At 43.0% G+C, this 20,479-nt stretch overlaps 2 protein-coding genes across 5 annotated transcripts in view; both read left to right on the forward strand.

The window, feature by feature from the left end:
* Positions 1 to 4,230, forward strand: part of TPST1 (tyrosylprotein sulfotransferase 1) — a 32,206-nt gene extending 27,976 nt beyond the window's left edge. Inside the window, exons 5-7 of one of the 4 annotated variants that reach the window (XR_014229885.1) lie at positions 1,259 to 1,334; positions 2,369 to 2,416; positions 3,815 to 4,230. Coding sequence is in view for 2 of the 4 variants with exons in the window: in XM_082327922.1 (XP_082184048.1) it covers positions 1,259 to 1,303 (45 nt within the window). In the remaining 2 variants the exon portion in view is untranslated. Of the gene's footprint in view, positions 1 to 1,258; positions 2,560 to 3,814 lie in introns of those variants that run through there. The other 3 variants (XR_014229884.1, XM_082327923.1, XM_082327922.1) reach the window with 3 other exon arrangements.
* Positions 4,231 to 9,766: 5,536 nt separating this feature from the next.
* On the forward strand, positions 9,767 to 13,696 carry KCTD7 (potassium channel tetramerization domain containing 7; the record flags this gene model as incomplete). The annotated part of the gene is made up of 4 exons (XM_082328050.1): positions 9,767 to 9,980; positions 10,770 to 10,939; positions 12,642 to 12,820; positions 13,320 to 13,696. Exons 1-4 carry the CDS (start codon positions 9,837 to 9,839, stop codon positions 13,694 to 13,696), a joined length of 870 nt encoding a protein of 289 aa, XP_082184176.1. The 5' UTR covers positions 9,767 to 9,836.
* Positions 13,697 to 20,479: the final 6,783 nt, after the last annotated feature.

Below are 20,479 nucleotides of genomic sequence, written 5' to 3' on the forward strand. Positions count from 1 at the left end.
AAGCGAGCAGAGGAGAGCAAGAGCACCCTTCAAATGCTGTTGACTGTCATCAGCTACCTAAGGGACCTGACCTTCGCAATAGCGGTTGGAAAAGCCGAATCCTTATCATGGAGCGCTCTCAAACTGCCGGGTCTCCTGGTACCTTCCCCAGCTGTGCGCACGTGCCCAGGGAGGCATGCTCCCCGCCTCGTGCCCTTGCCTCCTGTAGAGATGATGGAGAGGCTGTGGGCTGTAACCGCCAGCCCGTTCACAGGCACAGGCGTTGGTGTGGAGGATGGCATCCCTTGCTGCTGGGCAGCTCTTCCGTGTCCCCTGAAGGTGACAGAGCAGAGAAGGTGGCCCGGTTCCATGGAGCTGCCTGCCGGAGTGCTCCCTTCCACTCGCTTGAAGGGCTTCTCTCTGTGTGGGTGTTTTTTTTTCCCCCCTCTCCAATGTGTAGTGAAATTAATTCTCCCTCCCATAGCCTTGCAGATCTAAGCTCTGCTAATCTAGCCATGAAAAATCAGAGCAGATGAGCTAGACATGGAGCAAATAATTTAATTCACCTTTATCAGAGAAATAACAAATATTTGTATTTTATTGCTTAAATGAAATATTTTATATAAGTAGAACATGTAGCAATTGGTTTTGTTTTCTTGAGGAAGAGCTGCTCAACTGGGCTTATAAAAGTACCAGGTTTTGTAGGCTGTATAATTGATGTTAAATGTCTAAGTGCCATCTAAAGCGCGCTCTACACTGTGCTTTGATAGAAAAAGCAAGAAGCGGCTCATCACTGTTACTGTCGCAGGGTGTTCAGGTAAAGCCAAGTAGGAAAACACTTGGTGTTTTTCAATTCCTCCTGCCTCTACAGGAGTACAGCGTTGCAAAATGGGGAGAGAAGGCATTTTTAGGGGCACTTTGCCTCCAGAATCGTGTCTCTCTGCCTGCATTACTTTACATTTCTACTCTATTTCCCATCCTTAACAATACATACAGTACAGAAGTTTATTTAGAATGTATGTGTAAGTAGCCTTACGAAAGTAAAAGAATTTGCAATATATTTACTTTTAAAAGGAAAAAAAACCTAATGGGCACAAGCTTTCTTGACCTTGGATCGCCAGTATTAGGAAAAGACTCTTTGATGATGACTTTTGTTAGATGTAGAGATTGAAGAATACACAGGAGAAGCTACCACATGCAAACAAAGCATTTGACTTATTCCGTTCATTCAAACGAAAATGAATTGATTAAAAAGGAAAATTGGTTTCTTTTGTTCCAGCCAAAGAAGACGGTAGAAAGGAAGTCTCGTGGCAAGATAAAATGAACATGGATCAGTAAAGTCGAATAGCTGTAGTGTCTGTTTCATGTTTTCAGAACATAACTTCCTGCTGTGGACACCAAATCTTTCTGATAAATCTTTGTGTGATCTCTAATGTGGGCTTTGCTCTTTTCCTGGATGTTTGCCTGCTCTCACCTCTGAACAGTTAGTGCTCATGCTTTGCAAGCTGTGCTCAGCTAATAGAAAACCATCAAGAACCTGGCAGCGTGCAGCTCAATGTGCTGTTGCTCACAGCATTGTTCACTCTCAACTGCTGGCCACAAAGTCTATGCAGCTTAGCGGCAAGACAACTATTTAAGTGTGTGCTGCTTAAAAGTTACTGTCAGCAAATTGTATTGAGAAAATGTGCTGTAGTTATTGCTAATGCCTTCAAATGCAATTATAGGGGTTACTGCAAGATTATCTACGGCCTTACAGCTAAAGCTGCAGCATACATGGCTGCAAGCGTAGGGTGTGTCAGAAGAGGAGGAGATGAAATATTGCTGATAAGGATTTTTGGAAAACGCAGGGAGCTGAGCTATCTTTAAAACTTGGCACACTGCGTGTAGATAGTGTGCTAGCAAAGTTAATGATCCTTGATCTGCCTACGGGATCCGTTTGTTAAATTACGCTGTTCGTATTTTCCTGCTGCCTTGTGATACGTCAAAAGAACTTGGCCCGCAGTGCCTAGCGCCTGTCCTCTTGCAGGCCATACGGTAGGGAGGTTTCAAAATGGGACTCTGCTAAATTTCAGGAGCTGGATTTATACAGTCAGCTTGGTATGATTACAGCATTTACCAAACTCTGAGCAGATTTATCCAAAGTAAAGAAAGTTCATCTAAAAAGCAAAAATAAGCTGTGTGAAATAGTGAGAGTATATTGCTTAAAGCACAACAACTGATGCTGGAGTTGAAATTGATGCTGATAGTGTTCTCCTTTAGTATTATACTAAAGATAAAATGAATGTAACTAAACAGCTAGATGGTTTTGAGTACAAACATTGTTGCTGATGATGGTATTTTTTCCTCTAATGTAAAATAGCTAATTTAATTTTAATTATTTACTTGACAGACTGAACCTATGGAATAGAAGATACGATGGATATTTCTTGCACAGAAGGTAATAAAAGAGCAAGCAGCCCTGCTCATTTGCTCCTCTTGATTTAGTTAAGGTGATTTTTTTTTTAACTTGTGTAAATCCATGTAAGATTCTGGGTAAGAAAAATATGAAGATCTGGATCTTGATTCAGAATCTGTGAAAATCACATTGAGGTAAGTCCTAGTGGTGAGGGTTACAAAAGCATTGTTTGTGTGCTTTAAGAATCACTGCAGTTCTCCGTGGCTAATCACAACTCGCAGTACTGGGTTGTCGGCACGATTTTAGAGCTTGGAATTGAAAGGAGTGCGTAAAACTGTACCGTGCTTCGTCCAGGCGTTCTGCAGCAGAGTTTCCTGCTCGCTTTGGTGTCTGTGCGTCTTTCAGCACTGTGGCATACTTGCACAACAGATTCCGGTCCCCATTTTAACGGAATAGTGAAACTTTAAAGATGACTCTTAATCATTGTTTTCTTCCTTTAAATCTATTGCCCGTTCTAGATAGAGGAAGTGGCTGAAGATGAGCTGATTTGTATCATTTGCTTTTAGTATGTCCCATAGCCAGTATTTTCAGTAAACTGTATTTTAGTCGTTGAATTAACAATGGCAAGGTTGTCCAGGGAAGTCGGTAAATTCCAGCCTAGTCAACAAACGAGTGGCGCCAGATTTACTGTATTAATCCAGGATTTTTACTTGTCAACCACGTTATCAAATGATCTAGCTTGACAACAAAAGATAGCAAAATGCATCCAGTTTAAATATAGCCAAAAGCGGCATGCCACACAAATCTACCTAGCGTAGATATTTATTATGTGGCCATAAAAATAGCTTGCTCTCTAGCCCTAAATGTAACCAAAAGCATCATACCAATTAGAAATAATGGATATAAAAGTTTTCCAAAGGTTAATTGCAGGCCTTCATTCGGAAATCGATAGAGAAACCATAACCTTTTAATGTAGTCAGTGTTAAAATGACTGAAACATCTACTTCATTGAAAAATGTATTTAAAACTACAATATTTCTATCTAAAGCTGCTGTCCGGTTTCTGAGAAACCAAATTGTTAACTCCCTAGCAGTAGCTACCACTGGTGCACTGCAATGAAAGAGACCCTTCCAGCATGTAAATACAGCCCACTGTCACAGGTATTTTGAATGTAAGTGCAAATTCAGATTTTTTTTTTTTTTTACATTAAGTATGCTCCAAGAAGTAACTCTAAAGATAAATGATGGAAAAGGCAGCCGCGTTCCTTACAGGGAAGTTTTTAGTGCCTGTGGTCAGTCTTGACAGTGACTTTTTACCTACGGAGATGATGGGGATTACACTTAATTATGCATTATTTCTAATTACAAAATGTTGTCAGGGATAAAAACAGAATATTACATTGAAAGCTCAAACATAACTTTTATTTTTCTTCTTCTTTAGAAAAAAGACTGCTGCCTTTTCAATGGAAGTGACCTGACAAGGACTGTCCCACTGACATCAGTGAGGTGTACTGCTCATGGCCTGCTTTTTTCAGAATTTTCTCCCGTTTCTCTCATACTGTTTTTGTTCAAAATTTTGTTGTTGTGAGCGCATGTAAACCTGTCTTAAAAAAAACCCCACTGATGTTAATGTAGAACTGTATTACACCCGCACAACTATTTTTTTAAGGTTTTAAAAAACACAAAGCAATGCCTGTCTTTGAAATTGCTATTCTGTCTTAATTCTAAAACTCCATCTTTGAAGATTTTTTTTTTTTTTTTCCCCCGGTAGTAGTTTGGTTTTCAATGTGTGCAGCTTTCAAAAGAGTGGTCTGTGCTTGCCCTAAAAGATTTTTGGTGGAACAGTTGTTTGTTTTATTCATGTGTGGAAATTAAGTATCTTTTATTTAAAAAAAAAAGGTGATAATGTACGTATAATTACAGTTCAATGACCTTTTGTATTTTATTTTTCAAAATAAATGCTTTAAATGTGATTTTTTTATTAATGTGTTTGCATCAGAGTTAAGATTTAAATAATTCAAGATATGTATTACTCAAGATATGATCTAATATCATAGATCTGATCTAATATAGTATGATCTAATATCTAATATCATATATAGGTTTGGATCTCTCTTTAATGCGTTCAGTTTGCTTTTAATAGCTGGGTGATGAGAAAAAGTAAATTGGAGTATCCTTCTGAGAGGGATAAGGAAGTAATATGAGATTTGCTTACTGAAGGAAAAAGTAGGTAACTCTTGGCCTGTTGAATTTGTTCCTCAAAAGCCCGTTTGTTCAGACAGGTGCTGCTGGGTGCAGCTGCTTCCGAAAGCCCTGCTCTGAGATTCGTATCCTGAAGGTCGGAGCGTCCGTCGGTCAGCGCGGAAGGCGATGGCTCCAGTAAGGGTGGCTGGGAGGGCTTTTGGCTCTTGCTTTCTGCTCGCCGCCCTGACGGTGGCCTCGGCCTTCGCTGATTTTAGGAGTTCTTCCCAAAATGTTTGTGTCTCCACAACTTCTGCCTTAGGATTTGAAGCAGTGTGGGTAGTCCTTTCTTTTGTTGCTACAACTGCATCTTGAGATCGTGACCGTGTATGTGTAAAACCAACAGTGAATGAACGCGGCTTAAGTGCCTTCAGGAACCGAGTCAATCGTACGGTTGGGTACGGATTTACCCTTCCTTGCCGAGGGCCTCGATGCAAACGCAGGGCCGGAGCCTCCCCTGGTGCCCCGGCGGGGCAGCGCTGCCCCGCGCCGCCTCCGCCTCCGCCCGCCCTCTCCCGGCACAAGCGTTCGCTCCCGGCGCGGTAACGAACTGATGAGCTTGGGCGTCTCCCCTCACCGGTGAGCAGAAATGAGGGGGAGAAACCCCACCCCGGCCCCAGGCGTGGTGGTGCGAGCGGGACGGTCCCGGCCCCGCTCCCCGCCCCGGCGGCCCCGCCCGCGCGGGACCCGGATGGGCCCGAGGCCGCGCTCCGGCGCCTCAGCAGGTGAGGGCGGGCCCGCGCCTCCCCCGGGCGGCGGGAGCCGGGGGCCGGGGCGGGGGAGAGGCGGCGCCGCCCCCGGGACGGCCCTTCTCCCTCCCCCGGCAGATGTGGCGGCGGGCCGGGCGCGGCGGCGGCGGCAGGGGCTTCCCCCGCGGGCCGGCAGGCGGCATGAGCCCCGGTGACCGGCCGCCGGCAGCCTGTCAGGTGAGGGGCGGGAAGGCGGCCCGCGGCGCCGGGCCGAGGCGCGGCCCCGGGAACGGGAGGGCGTCGGGGGGGAGCGGGGAGCTGCCGCCCTCCCCGCGGTGGCGGCGGGACCGCGGCCTGGGCCTGCCGCAACTCCCGCGGCGGCCGGCGCTGCCCGGTGAGCTCCGCTCGCCTTTGGGCTGCTGGGAAGCACCGAGCGACAGCTGATAGGCGTCAGTGCCTAATTAATAACGTAATTTGCCGGGCACCTGGCTTACCCGCGCGTCCGGCTCGGTTTCTGAGCTGGCTCGGGACTGCGCCGCCCCGTCCACAAGTGGGATGATGCCTCCGCACCTCAGGGAGGTGAGGCTGGAAAGCTGCTTCACGCTCATGGAAGCTTGTCCGTGCTGTGAAGTTCTGCGTAAGGCGGCAGTCGCTGCAACCCGTGAGTACAGCCCGAGTGGCCTTTATCCGCTGTCCTTCGGCAGCCTCCCGTTAGGCCTCCCTGCCGCCCTGTTCCCGCCCAAGAAGGTCCCTGGCGATGAAGCATCCCATCGTATCCTCCCCTGCAGCGTGTCTTCGCTCTCTCGTACAAAACTGAAGTTACAGCATCCCTTCATCATCCTCTGTGTTGTCTTTTGCTAACGACCAGAGATGCCGAGCACGTCTAGAATTTTACAGTCAAACGTGTAGCACAGTTTACTGCCGCTCAGGGATCCCTGCCTGTTTTCAGGATGTTTCTTCTCTATTCTGACGCGGATTCCTTAGAGTTAACTGGATGTCGTGTCTTTTCCCGCTTTGTGCGCACAAACCTTTGACCATCTGAGTCTCTTGAAGAATGCCATGGAGAGACTGCTAAGTCACGTCTCGTTCTGCGTCCTCACAGGGACCCAGATTCTCTGGAAGCAGGGAGAGCCTTCCTAACGATCCGGTTTGTATCTCCCCAAAACAAGCGTGTTCCAATGAGTTAGCTTGGAACAGCAGTTTGTGTAGGTCTCCTATGACAGAGTCGTACATCAGTACCTTGATGAAAAAGACTTTGACCGTGTAATCATTATGTCACTTTTTTATAGGTATGTAACTTTGCCAACACCCACGTAACCTCAGAAGGTATCTTAAGAGGAGGTTGTTTAAACCCATATGGAAAAGTTGAGGGAACAGCAGAGCCTTGAAAAGCTTTTTTGAATCTTAGCATCAAGTAAAACGCGATGCAGCTCTAGGGCTGCTATCATTCCCTAGGGAATGAGGCAAAACTTGCAGCTCCCGTTGGTTTAGTAAGCTTTCTTTGGTGTGTGTACGTGCGACAGCATCCGAGCTGTCGACAATAAAGCTCTGGGAAGTAATCTCTGCCGTTTAAACGACAGGTAGCGTGTGAGCTGGAAGGAGGTGCTTCTGGTAGAGTGGGATGGTGCTGACGTCTGGTTCCATTAAATATTTAGTACTTATTTTGTTTATTGGTGACGTTTTCTCATTAATTATCTGTCGATCTGGACCTAGACATATTTGAAAGTGAAATGGATGCATTTACTTAGTTTAAACAAACCAAACAAACCCTGTAACTTCAATGAGATATTTAACAGAAATATTTTTGTGCCTAGTTAATAATAATTATTGTGCACGCTTCAAGTGGCAAGAAGAGGATATTCAGATGGATGCATATTCCTCATGAGATGACGAGAACCAAAATGCAGAAGATTGTATGTCAGAAAACTGGCCGGTGATTAGCTTGTGTTTTTCTTCTAGGGAGACTCTCTGTTCCAGTCAGCATACTGGTGTTTCACTTATCCGCGGATGAACAAGAAGTGAAGCAAACCTAGAGAGGAACTTCACTTACCTTTTAATGAACGTCAGAAAACAGGTTAAACTTGTCAATGATCAGTCTCTTCGGTTTACTGCCACTAATCTTATTCTTGAAATCCTGGACTAATTATGGGCTGAGGTCTTGTAAGCTAAGCCTCAGTCTTTAGGAGGTTGTTTTGTGTGAATGTTCCAATGGCAAAGAAGGTTATTACTCACGAGCATAACATAGTTCATGTATGCTCTCCCATGTTTTTTTCCTAAACCTTGGTGTCATGTTGAAGGAGGATTATGAGAGAGGAAGAAGAATTCCTTTTTCTCAAACCTCTACTTCTGTTGGGAGAGAGGACCTTTTTGGTATGGTGCCAAATGGATGAACGTACCCACAACACATTCTGTGGTCCGTGGTTCCGATACGCTTAATGGAGCTGAATGTTGTTTCCTCAGAGTATGCTCCATTTATGTGAAATCTATGGGACATTCTTGAAAAATGTAGACAATTAAAGATCGCGTTTTTGGTCAGTCTTGAGTTCTTTTGAATAGTCTTAAGAGAACTGGAAATATTGCAGTCACAGCACTGGTGTCAAGTAACAGCATTATAAATAATATCGTCACAGTAAATACAGGCTCACACTCAATTTTGACTATGCATCTTATAAATTAAGCCTCTGCAAGCTGTTTTTTGATGATAATTTGTTTACCTCCTTAAAGGAGTCCCTACCAAAATAATCTTTCATTTATGTTGTATATGTTCTTTATCTGTGAGGCATCGTTGGCTTGTTTTGATAATCGACGATGTCAGAATAAATGTTGTTTCAGGACAAACATTAGAATTGTTCATAGGGTGTGGACACTGAGAAGCCCTTCCGTCCTTGTTAATCTGCCTATGCGTTGTACTGTGGCGGAAAAACGATTATGAAGTGGAAGTCCATCTTTTGAACTGTAGAGAAGAGAAATTAAATCCTATCTCGAGCTGAGACAAACCTCTTAACAAGCTGCCGTTTAAAAAGAAAGGTTTGGAACTTTGCGGTACCTACTTATCTAGGTTTATTAGGGTGTTAAACAGGACCTAGAATTCACCTCCAGATTGTGGTGAAAGGAGGCTGTGTACAGTCCCACGGAATGTGGAGGTTGTGACCGCGTTAGCTCTCGAGAGTGTCTGTTCTGACCAGGAGCATCCCACCTCTGTCTGGGTTCATTTTGAACTTGCAGCTTTTCCTTTAGGAGCTAAGAGGTACAGCCTGGCGATGTGCATAATGACTGTATTAGCAGAATTAGTAAGGCAGAATAATTAATCGTGGCTATTAAAAGTTTATGTCATTTCTGCTTGTTGATTTTGATTGGAAGCAACCTTTATGAAACATTTATTTAGTCAATAAATAAATGTACCAGATGCGCTTGTGCAAGCGTTCCTTCTCTTTTTACATTTTATAGTGATTCGAGAGAAGGAGCTTGCAGGGTTAGAGAGCTAGCTAAAGCACCCGGTAGTATAGTGTCTGTTAGGGTGTTGTGATGCCACTGGAGGCACCCCAGCAATCTTGTAAACAGAGGTACTTTTTACATAAGAATGCAGCGTTACGAGAACAGCAGGGTTTCTAGTCTTTCCTACTCTGCTCTTTCAATTATTATTTTTATAATGCAGCTTATTGTTAGTCCTTCCCGTCTGCTGGTTGAAGACGGCCTGTGAAAGCATTGTAGTTGGCGTTGCTATGCGTTTTTGTCTGTGCAGGAAAGGAAATGGGTAATTAGCAGTAAACGCACCAGATAATACGTGGAGTTAAATACATGCGTATCAGATGCGTGTGTTTGTGTACAGCACGGTGTGATGCAGTGGGCGGGAAAACGCCTGTTTTCTCTGTCTGGTGAGAAAGCTCAGTTTTCACATTTCAGAGGAAACGCTAGAACCAAAGAGAGCCTTCGCAGCGCCTGGCGTTGACCAGAGCAGGCTCCGATCCGCTTTTGCAGCTGAAGGTGATAGACTGGGAGCTTGGCCGGGAGCAGGAGCGCGGGGTGTTGCACAGCGCAGGGTGTTGCACAGCGCGCGCGGCCAATGACAGCGTGCATTCGGGACGTGCTTCTGCAGGCGGCCTATTGCGACGGACGGGGTGGAACAGCAGCCACCCAAATTCGCCCAGCAAATGACATTTTGCTGCAAAAGCGCGGCGGAGCCAATCACGCACTGCACCGCGCGGCCAATGGCCGCCGGTCTCTTACCCAGCCACTGGCAAGGGCTCTGTGACTGTAGGACCTTGGCACGGCTCTGCAAACTGCATTCCTGCAGAGACAGCCCTCGCCGAGTTTGCCTCTCAGCACAATAGTCATCCTTGCTGTGATTCATTCCTCAGTAATAACAATGCCATCGTAAATAATCGGCGTAACGCGGGGGAGTGCCGTGCCGTGCCGTGCCTGCCGCGTGATCTGCAGCTGGTGGGGAGAGCGCCTAAGCAATTTGGGTCTTGTTTCCCATTTAGCATTGCCACGGCTGCCTACCCAGCAGACCTGCTTACGAGAGCCAGAGGGATGGTGGTAGTTACAGGGCAGAACAAAGTGAGTGGAAACCCGGATGATGCCATGTCGAGCTCAGATGCAGAGGATGATTTCCAAGAGCCAGCCACTCCTACTGCAACCCAGGCAGGACAAGCACTACCTCTGCTGCCTCAGCAGGTAAGAGCTCTGGTACTCTTCATCTGATAAGGTCCAGTTATTGTAGCACGTATTGCTCTGGTGCCAGAGAATTCAGGATTTCTTTGTTGGAGTATTTATGGCTGTCCAGCTCGGTTTCCATTAGTACCTGAAGGGTTGAATAAAACTAAATCTCTTGACTATTTACTTCAATAGCTTGGCAGCATTACTCAGAATTTCCATCCCTGTTTGGACTTGGCAAACCCAAGTAAGTTTTTATTCTGGTCCCGAGGCATCTTAAGGTGTGATACTCAGATTTTAGGCCTGCTGTAAACCTAATGTAAATACAGAATCACTGTTTTTTTCAGTGTATAGTATAGTAGTGTAAAGGAACCAGTAGAGTAGCAACTGAGTGCAAGTCCCAAGGTTGGCCTGAGATTTCCTACCTGTGTTTTTGGTGTGTCTGTGTATGGAAGGGGCGGCAGGGGGGTGTTTGTTTTGTTTTTCTTTCCCCAGAAGAGCGAAGAGGAGGCATTCGTGCTTTTAATGAATATCTGGTTTTAAAGCTGAGTGATTACTGCTGTTTCAGATGTCCAACTGAAAGGAAAACATTCACTGATTACACCCAGAAGCCAGCTGAAGTATTCAGGGTATTAACCCTTGAACCTCAGCGTTTTGTGGCAGCAGACCAGGAAAGAAGCATTTGTTAGACCAAATTATGTCACGGTGGCAGAGACTGTCTGCTGTCTTCTAGAAGTTGTAACCCTTTTGGCCTGAATGTGTCTGCAAAGGACTGGAGGCTCATTTCTGATGATGTGATTGCTTTTGCAGTTTCCAGAAGTTGTTCCACTAAACGTAGGAGGCATGTATTTTACAACAAGACTGTCAACACTGAGACGTTATGAGGACACAATGTTGGCGGCTATGTTCAGTGGAAGACACTATATTCCAACGGATGCTGAAGGCAGATACTTTATTGACAGAGATGGCACCTACTTTGGGTATGTACGGTGTCCTCAGTAGCACACTTTCAAAGTTGTTACCGAAGAAAATTATTTTCAAAGAAAAATAAGTTTTAACTTTTTTTTTTTTTCCTTCTAGTTAAATCGTATTTGTGTAGTAGGTCAATGTGACTGGCTGGCATCTGCGCCTTCAAAACGTCTCAAGAGAAGAGTATATTGCAATTAAAAAACTATTTGTTTTATTCTTACGGGCTTAAGTTTTACAATGGGAAAAGAAAAACAAGTACTGTTTTGAATTCGTGCATTGTCTCCTCTAGAGTACCTCCTTTCACGGTATCAAGTTCCTTTGATGTTTTAAAAAAGAATGTATTTGGCATTGCTTTTCATAGGAAGTTCTTTTGTACAAGACCGCTTTTTTAATTGATATGACAGTATTTATGATAAAGAGGAAATGGAAGGAATGCAGCTAGGTTTCTTAAACAGTTGAAACTATGATGTGTTCAGTGTTTAAACAGGATATAACATAACTGGTAAAAAAGCACAAGCCTCAAAGAAATTTTTTAAAATTATTTTTGCTGGTAGTGCCATATTCCTTCACCTTCAGGGTTCCTTCTTATGTGTTTAGCTTTTGTTTCATTTTTAATTAAACTAACCATGATCTTACCAATATTCTGGGTGAATGTTCTTGGGTTAAGGTCTTTGCCCAAAGCACACTTTGCAGTTTAACTTCCGTTTCTTGTTTCTCCTTTGTAGACATTTCCTTCATCTCTTCAACAGAGGAGGATTGAATTATTTTCAAAGCACATTTGGTCGATTGTACCATAATCTGGGACAGAAATAGATTAAGCCACTATATTTATTGGAAAATAATTGTTTATTTACATTTGGCGGTTTAGAAGTGCCTGCCGCTTTGCTGGAAAATCAATTCATTTGTGATGTTATCAATCTGAACTGAAAATAGAGGGGGAACAGAGAGGCAAGTTAGCACTTGCTGTATTTGTTGACATTCTAATGAAGATTGCAGTAATGCTTGTTTTATTTGATATGGTCAATAATAATTTTGTTGGTTAATGCTTATAAAGGGATTTGTTGTTAAAAATCTTGTAGCTTAAGTGTTGCAGAACTACAAGGCAACGTTCTCTCTTTATTATTATTATTATTGTTATTATTATTATTGTTGTTGTTATTATTATTATTATATATACTACAAGTGTGTATGACACTGATCCTGTGAAGAGAATACTTCCTTTGCAAATATACCATCTGTTCAGTTAGAATCCTGGTTCTGTGTGGGATAAAATGTCCGTGGATATGGTTCTCCAGGAAAATGGAAAAGATTGTTTTGTCACAGACCTAAATTTGAAATTCAGTGACTATGATCTCTTTCTCATGGAATACTGGGAATATACATACTGGGAATATATGGAATACTGGGTCCTGTTCTATTTTAATTGGTTACTCCACCTTGAACTTTTTGTTTAAAATATGATGGTGTTTTTTTGAATGAGTTTTGACATTAACAGAGGCAAAATGTGAAATGCCCTGGAAACTGGAACACGGCAAATGCTTTTAAAAACATCTGTTGGAAACATGGCTCACACTTATTTCAGTTGCCGTCTAAGCGTGAGGATTTCCGTCTCAATAGAATACACAATGAATATCCAGCGTTTTCTCTCCTTTCCCACCTGCAGCAGTTCTGGTGGAAACTTGTTACCTAACAGTATTTTTGCCCTTTTTTTAGAGACATACTTAACTTTCTACGATCTGGTGACCTGCCACCGAGAGAACGAGTGAGGTCAGTTTACAAGGAAGCTCAGTATTATTCCATAGGACCACTGCTGGACAATCTAGAGGATATCCAGCCTCTTAAAGGAGAAAAAGTTAGACAAGCTTTCCTGGGCCTAATGCCATATTACAAAGGTAAATAAACAACGTAGTATTGACTGTTTCTTCTAGCATGATTGTAGCAGTACCCATGGCGCTTTCAGCTTTCACACCAGTTCCGTTGTATTTGAGAAGGTTTTTGGGTACCTTCCATGCTCTTTAGATCTTTGAGGTCCCCACGCCAGATTGTTCCTGCTGTATCCAAGGATGTGGATTTTTATGCTGTCTTAAAAGGGAGCAAGATCTAGGCCATAACATGCAAGGCTTATTAAACGAGAAGGTTTTTCTGCCTCTGCATTTGTTCCGCTAGGACCTGCAGTTGAATAAACTTGGGCGTATAGTGAGAACACCAAGCTCACAAGATAACTGAGATTGATTTAATTACTATATATCTAGCTACATGCAGCTTCCTGTTGCTGCTAATATTATGTTAAGAATAACTTGTTAAACGCTGCAGTAATATGTTTCACATGAAATAATTGCATTTGTTTTCTTTTACTAGGTGCTTCATTGTTATTTTCAACTTTTTTTTTAGATCATTTGGAACGGATAATCGAAATAGCAAAGCTTAGAGCTATGCAAAGAAAAGCAAGATTTGCAAAATTGAAGGTCTGTGTCTTCAAAGAAGAGATGCCCATCACTCCCTACGAATGCCCGCATTTCAATTCTTTGCGTTTCGAAAGGAGTGAAAGCGAGACAAAGCTATTTGAACACCATTGTGAAGTAGATGTCTCTTTTGGCCCCTGGGAGGCCGTAGCTGATGTGTACGATCTCCTGCACTGTATTGTGACAGACCTGTCTGACAGAGGGATAACTGTGGACCATCAGTGTATTGGGGTGTGTGATAAACACCTGATAAATCACTATTACTGCAAGCGTCCTATCTATGAATTCAAGATTACTTGGTGGTGAGTTATTTTGTCCAGAACAGTGCAGGGAATAAAAGGACTTCTAGACGACAATTGCTTTTAATATTTTTGCAACGTGTCTCTGGAAATGCATTGCTGCTACCGTGTATTGGAATCAGTCTGCTGAAACGTTGGCTAACGCTTAGCTGCTCAGCAAAAGGGAACCTGCTGCAGAGGGTGAAAAACCTCTGAAATCTTCAAAAACCAGCCTGAAAGAAGACTGTTGGCTCAGGTACCTTAACGAGGCACAAAACAAAATCACCTCACGGAAATTACGGAGAGGAGCGTCTAACACCTTTTAAAAGGTGCCACCTACCGTGTGGCTTCAGTGTCGTGGGCTGCAAAATGGATATTGCAGATCTCGCCTGCGTTGTTATAAAGCCGGGGTGCTAATAATGCTGACATAACGTGGTTGAATTTTACCCTCTTAGAAATGTTTTAGTCACTACTTAAACTTACCACTTTATAAAGTCGAGTAACACCCAGCACAGAGATTCTGGAAATGTAATTTTGATGTAATAGACCATTTAAAAAAAAAAAAAAAAAAAGTAGTGTTCCCTATATATTATTAATCGTTGTCACGATGAAGGTATATTTCTTTTTTAATTAAGAATTTACATTGTGAACTATAATATTATATTTCAATTATTTCCATTGTTACAAAAAGGAATAGCAGACTTGGAGTATGTTCCTTAATGCTTTTAGGAATAATAACTGTTCATGGAAGACTTGTGCCTGATTTTAGCCTTAGAAATTCTAAATGTTTACAGTATCTACAAAAAAAGAAGCTCTGTAGAATCAGGTCATTTACAAAGGCTTTTGGTAAATGAGAAAACCCTATATGTATGTTCCTATTAGCAGCAGTAAGAGGAATATTTAATGTATATTCTTTTATTACTGACTGTTTTTACTTTCTGTGATACTAAACTTTGTTCTAGGGTTAGAGTCAAATGATGAGGCTAGGCAAGCGCTTCCTTCATCTCACCTTCTTCAGACAATTAAGCCTCATTTTTAACATTCGTGTTGACCCTTCCTGGTGTAATATCAGGAAAAAAAAATTCAACTTTGATATTCAAATATTTCTCCAATTAGAAACCAGCATACCTGGGTGGTGAATGTCTTGCCACACTGAGAGAGGCAGCCCTTGCGGAATCATGTTCTTTTCAGAAGGTAACGTGTGCTTCTGACGGTAGTAACCACAGCCCGAAGTTGAATTACGTTATGTCCAAAACAGGACAGGTAAACATCTGAAGATATTCCTGTTTTGTGAGGTACAGAAAACTCAAGTCTTTTTCTAAAAGACCCCACTTGAAGTGGCCTCAAACTAATCTTAAAGGGGGAAAGTAAATGTCTGCATATTGCATTCCATTGGATTAGTTAATCCAAGAATATTGCTTAATTAAGCTTTTGACCAAAACACTTCAGAAACGTGTTAATTACAATGATAAAAATTCTCAGTTACCTGAGGTAATTTTTAGAATAATTTGAAGAACTTTATGATCAAATTGTCTTGCAAAAAAGAGGCAAATTGTTTGCACTGTCACACTTTTATGTGTTTAATTAGGAATTTTTAGTAAATTGTCTCTCTGAGGTGGGGGCACATAGCTCTAATGATCTCTTTTCAAATGTTTACTTGCAGAGGATCATTGTCAAGTGCTGAGTTTCAAGTCCAGACCTTAATTTTTGAAATGGAGGGAAGCAGGAAATTACGTGCATTTGGATCTTATTTTAAGTTTGTTTAAATTGTTTTCTTAAATATTGGCCTTTGTGTTACAAGTTGCACTTGTGTTTGACAACCCAAAATTAAAAGTCAGACCGAAACTAGTAAAATTTCCCTCAAATGAGAGGAAGCTTGCATGGTTTCTTCACTGCTCTGCTGGCTTAATTCCCCCCCACCCGGGAATCTTAATCTGCAAACCACAGTTTCTAATAATGTGACGTAAGATCTTAAAGCTGAGGCTTACAGAGGTTTGGCTGCTTGTACACTTCAGACATTGAAGTTCAGGATTCTCAGCATCAGTTTATTTAGAGGCTGCAATGAGAATTGCAGTTTTATTGGGTTATTCAGTGCTTTTTGCCACTTCCCATACACGTGTTTACATGGGACATAACTCTGGTTTGAATTTCAGCACTCCTTGCAGAGATGGGACACAGTCTGATGTAACAGTAGGTTTTTTGGTTTGGCTTTAAGAATTTTTCCGCTGTTGTTCTAGAGAAGCTATGATGACAAAGTTCCTGTTTCAGTCATGTTTGCTATTTCGTAATATCCACACACCGATATTTTATAACTTTTTCCTGTTTATTGCTTAAATAAGGAAGGAGGACTACCTAACCAAAAAGATAAAAATTAAGATCTTGGTCTGTATCAGTTGCATCTTAATTGAAGCTTTCATCCTTCAGATCCTCCAGAAGAGAGCAAACATTAAGTGCAATATTGCAAAAGAAAACGCGAATTTGAGCCAACGTGCTTTCATTAAACACATACGTTCTGTGTTGTGACTTGTGCAAGTTAACAGTATTGTTATTGACTACACTTGTTCTAAGCAGTCTCTGTTTACATTGATTTAGATGATATTGCCTAATATGTACTCATTTTTTGACAGAAACAGAAGAGTTGTGCAGGCGGATGTCAGGGGAGTGTAATCTAATAACTGGTTTATATAACGTTATTGACTTTTCTTGGCGTATAGCGTAATTTTTGAAATTCTGCGTTTGCAACAAAAATGTGAGTAGCTGATCTACTAAATCCATGTTTAAAATGATTGATGTTTTTGTATGTCAGGAATCCTTTATAATTGTCTAATTAAACTAAATGCCTATGTAATACTGTTTGTTTTGTTTTGTTTTTTTTTTCTTTAGGACTTTTCTTTCTAGCTGGCTAGGCCAGAGGTTTGCTAGAACATCTTTACCTATTTCTCTGTGCTTCTACTTAGTTTTTTTGCCACTTTATCATCTACGTAGCTACATTGCCACCCCCACGCTCCCAAATACCCTGTGTTTGCGAGCTGACACCGTAGGCAAATTGGCCACGCAGTAAACGGCCTCATGTCATCAGTATAATGTTGCTATGAATATCGTGTTTGCAGATCGTTAAAAGGACAATGCATGCCAGTCCGTTTAGCTCATTCAGTTTGAAGGAAAGACATTTTTTGTTTCGTGTTCTGAGACGATACATGCCATTTTTGGTTCCAGATCGGTATACGGGAACACGTCTGTTAGAATCAACTCTTCCCCCCCCGTGTAAATAAGAAGTCTCGGGTATTTTCAAAGCGCGGATTGCACATCTGGATTGCAGTGACTACTCCGGTTTATGAATACTGGGGGAAATGGTGGGACAGTTATTTAAAAAGTAGAATTGTTAGCTATTTTGGGGGGTTGCTGTGTGTCTGAGCAAAAACATAACAAGACTTGTCCTTAACGTCCCCTCTATATATGCATTGTCTAGTGGTTTTTAACAGGAAGCAAAGGCAGGTCTTACTGCCAGGCCCCGTGTTAAGTGACGGGGCCGTTTCACAGCACGTTACGTGTTTCTGCGTCTGTTTTACGCTCGCGGAATAGGAAGGATACCTGCTCGTCTCTATAAAGCACTCAAAAATGAGGTGAAAAGATATTTGTGCGCAGCATCCACTTAATGACTGTTGATTTCAAAAGTTAAAAAAAATTTTAAAAAGAACATAACTTTTCAACTTGGTGCGGGCTTCTGAACTTGAATACCACAATACGTAGTAACCTGAAATGCACGTTGCTGAATTTCCCTCCTCCTTGGAGGAAAGCGAAGGTGCTAGCATCTCTGATCTGGGAAGCCTTCGAGCCATTAGCAAGGTCTCTTTTGTCCTCGTGGTGCGTGTTTTCTTCTGAGACTGCTGGATTTTTTTTTTTAAGCTGATTTTAACCAGAATCTATACTGAGGGATCAGTTTCTGCATTGCTGAGGGTGTGGGTTCTTTGGTTGGTTTGGGGGGTTTCAGGTCTTAGTTACCTGTGTAGCAAAAGCAGTGAGTTACTGCAGCAGAAGGTTCTGCACAGCCCCTTTTGACGGATTTTTTAAGCTTTAGGAAGTCTGCTGGGGAGACACCTCATGATGTAAATATGCAAATACCTGAACTTGTTAACGGGAATATTTTTGAGATTGTTGTTGCTGTTGCTCAGTTGTGTAACACTCTTTCCTAAAACGAGCCCGAGAGTTAAGGGTTGAGTTAAGCATTGCTTTTCTGATAAGCCTGCTTATGCCTTAGATATCCCCTGCCCCCATTTCGTAAAATCACTTATCCCAGAGGTGTTCAATATATGAAAAAGCAAAGGCTTTTGTAGTTACAGGAGAATCAGTAACCTTCCTTGAGTCTCGGCAATGCGTCCATTTGGAGAATCAGTGCTCGTTAATCCAGCTGCGGTCTCCTTTCTGCCCCGCTGAGACGCCTGTCGCTTCGACAGCGAAACAGCGCGGTCGCGGGGCTGGGGCCAGCCCAAACCCTTGAAGGCAAAAGTCGGACTTCTGTCATGTGAGAGACGTGCTGGTGTGCGTAAGGACGTAATCTGGCCTTTGCTGAAGTGACTGCTAAAATTCCAGCAAACTCTGACCGACGTTGGTATTTTAAACTGCTCCAAACGATAGCTTTGTTAAACCCTGATCTGCTTGGAGCCAGATCCTCCCAATGTGTGTGTTGTGGAAGAGGGAGAGGTTGGCCAGGGCTTTGGTTTGTGGTTCTCGGTGTATCTGTGTTTTCCTAGCGAAGTCTGCAGCCGAGCGAGGTTGCTGATCGCTGCCCCCCAGAACGGCATAAAGCCCGTTTCAGATGTATCCTGCGCACTGAGCATGTGCTGGGTTTTGCAAATAGGAAAGTGGGAGGGAATTAGTTCTGCAGCGTGATTCCCCCGGGACAGTCCTCGCTGGCTCTGCAGGAGGGCTTCGGTGAGCTCCCGCTCCCCCCCAGCTCCCTTTGCTGGATGCCGTGCAAGAGGCACGAGGGGATGAGGTGTCCGGTCTGAAGGTTCACCGTGGGATGACGGCTCTGCCTGGGTTCCCCCTTCGTCCTCACCCCTTCCTCTGACCTTTAAGACGTACAACTCCCTGTGCAGGACAGGTTTTACTTCTCTCTGTTGCACCCTCAAGTTTGTTTGCAAGATGAATACTTAGTCCGTTTTAAACGAAAGGGATTATTTTAATATTACAATATGGTGACTGATAGTTGCTAAAAAAACAGTGAAAATCCTATTACTGACAAAAATACCTGAATAAATGAATTAAAAAAACATATTTAGAGCATAATCACTTTAATTTCACTCTTCTGCTTTATTTTTTTCTAAAGACTGTTAAGTGATGTAACCTCTTCTTTTAAAGGCTTACATCTGTTTCATAGTAATACGTGTTCAGGCTGTACCTGTACCTCGGGGTTTGAGGGCCTTGTTGATTGCTTGCTGTGAGCTGAAGGATAAGTGCATGATCTCATCTGTTTGCTTTTTTTCTTAAAAAAGAAATAATACTGGTATAATTAAACATCATGATTTCCTAGCTTCGTTTGGCACTTGCGAGCCCTGGGACCCTTCCTGCCCAGCTTTATTCTCACTGCTCGTTCTTGTTTATAGATGACGCGGGACAGGTGACGCGATGAGGACGGCGGTGGGAGTGCCCCCAGGGAAAGTCTGGTGCCAGAGCGGATTGTTTGCATTGCGGAGCCGCCTTTGCGCTTTATTTCAACTCCCGTGCTGCGTGAGGCAGAGGAACGTTCATCGCCGTTGACGTGAGGTCAGGCCGAGGATCCAGGCCGTCCCGCAGCCCAGCCGACCTCGACGGTGTTCATCCGGTCTCTGTGTGAGTTGATGGTATCGCGAGGCATCGAGTTAAGCGGGTGGGAAAACTCGGTGGCTGTGGATTGCACTGGGAAGTCCAGCAGTGACGGGGAGGTGGCTGTGGGGTCACGCTGCTGGCATCTCAGCATCGTTGGTTAGAGGCCCGAGGACCTTGATGCCACAGCTTATGCACTGGGTCTTTCTTTGCCGCGTGGCAAAGCACGGTAGCCAAGTTTGGGACGCACCTGCCTGACAGGTAAGAGAAGACTTCGGAGCAAAGCCCGTAGAAAGATGATCCCTTATCTCATCACAAATCTCTGGGACGTGCTATTTCTTTCACTTTCTGCATTCAGTAACTGCTTTACTCTGGACAACTCATAGACCCCGCTGGCTCTAAGTCATGACTGGCATTACTGAGCCCTGGAGTGGTATTGATCGCTCTGGTTATTTGTAGGTAAACAATTGTAAATGTTTTCAGGTTGTGCTGACACAGCAGAGAGCACCCAGGATAGTCCCGAGTTTTGGAAACATAATTTCATTTAGCAAACAGAAAAAACCCCTCCAGTCTTTCGCTGTCTCTGCAAATAAGTTAGATTGCAGAGGGCAATGTTGTTCTGTTGTTATCTTCTGTACGTAGTGCTCTAACTGGAAATGGCTTTCCGGCACAGCAGTTGTTACTCACTTTACTTACACGAGCTTGGTATAAGTTTACCTCCACTTTCACTGTGACTTTTATAAATGGGTATTGTTTTGCTGAATTATAAATTGTACGTGTCTATGCATCGTAACCCGTAATGCCTTTGAAAATCCAGCCCGGATGCTAACGATCAGGGTTCGGAATTATCTCCAAATGTGTTTTGCTTTTACGTAAGCAGATGTGCGATGTTTAATACTGCGGTACTGTCGTGTATTGTTTCTTACTACATTTGGCTTTTCAGTTCAGGTAATATGTAGTCTGGTTTTTATTTAAAATACATAGAAGAAAATGTGGATATAGAGTT

Source organism: Platalea leucorodia, assembly GCF_965183815.1.
Source record: "Platalea leucorodia genome assembly, chromosome: 16".
Classification (NCBI taxonomy): Eukaryota; Metazoa; Chordata; class Aves; order Pelecaniformes; family Threskiornithidae; genus Platalea; species Platalea leucorodia.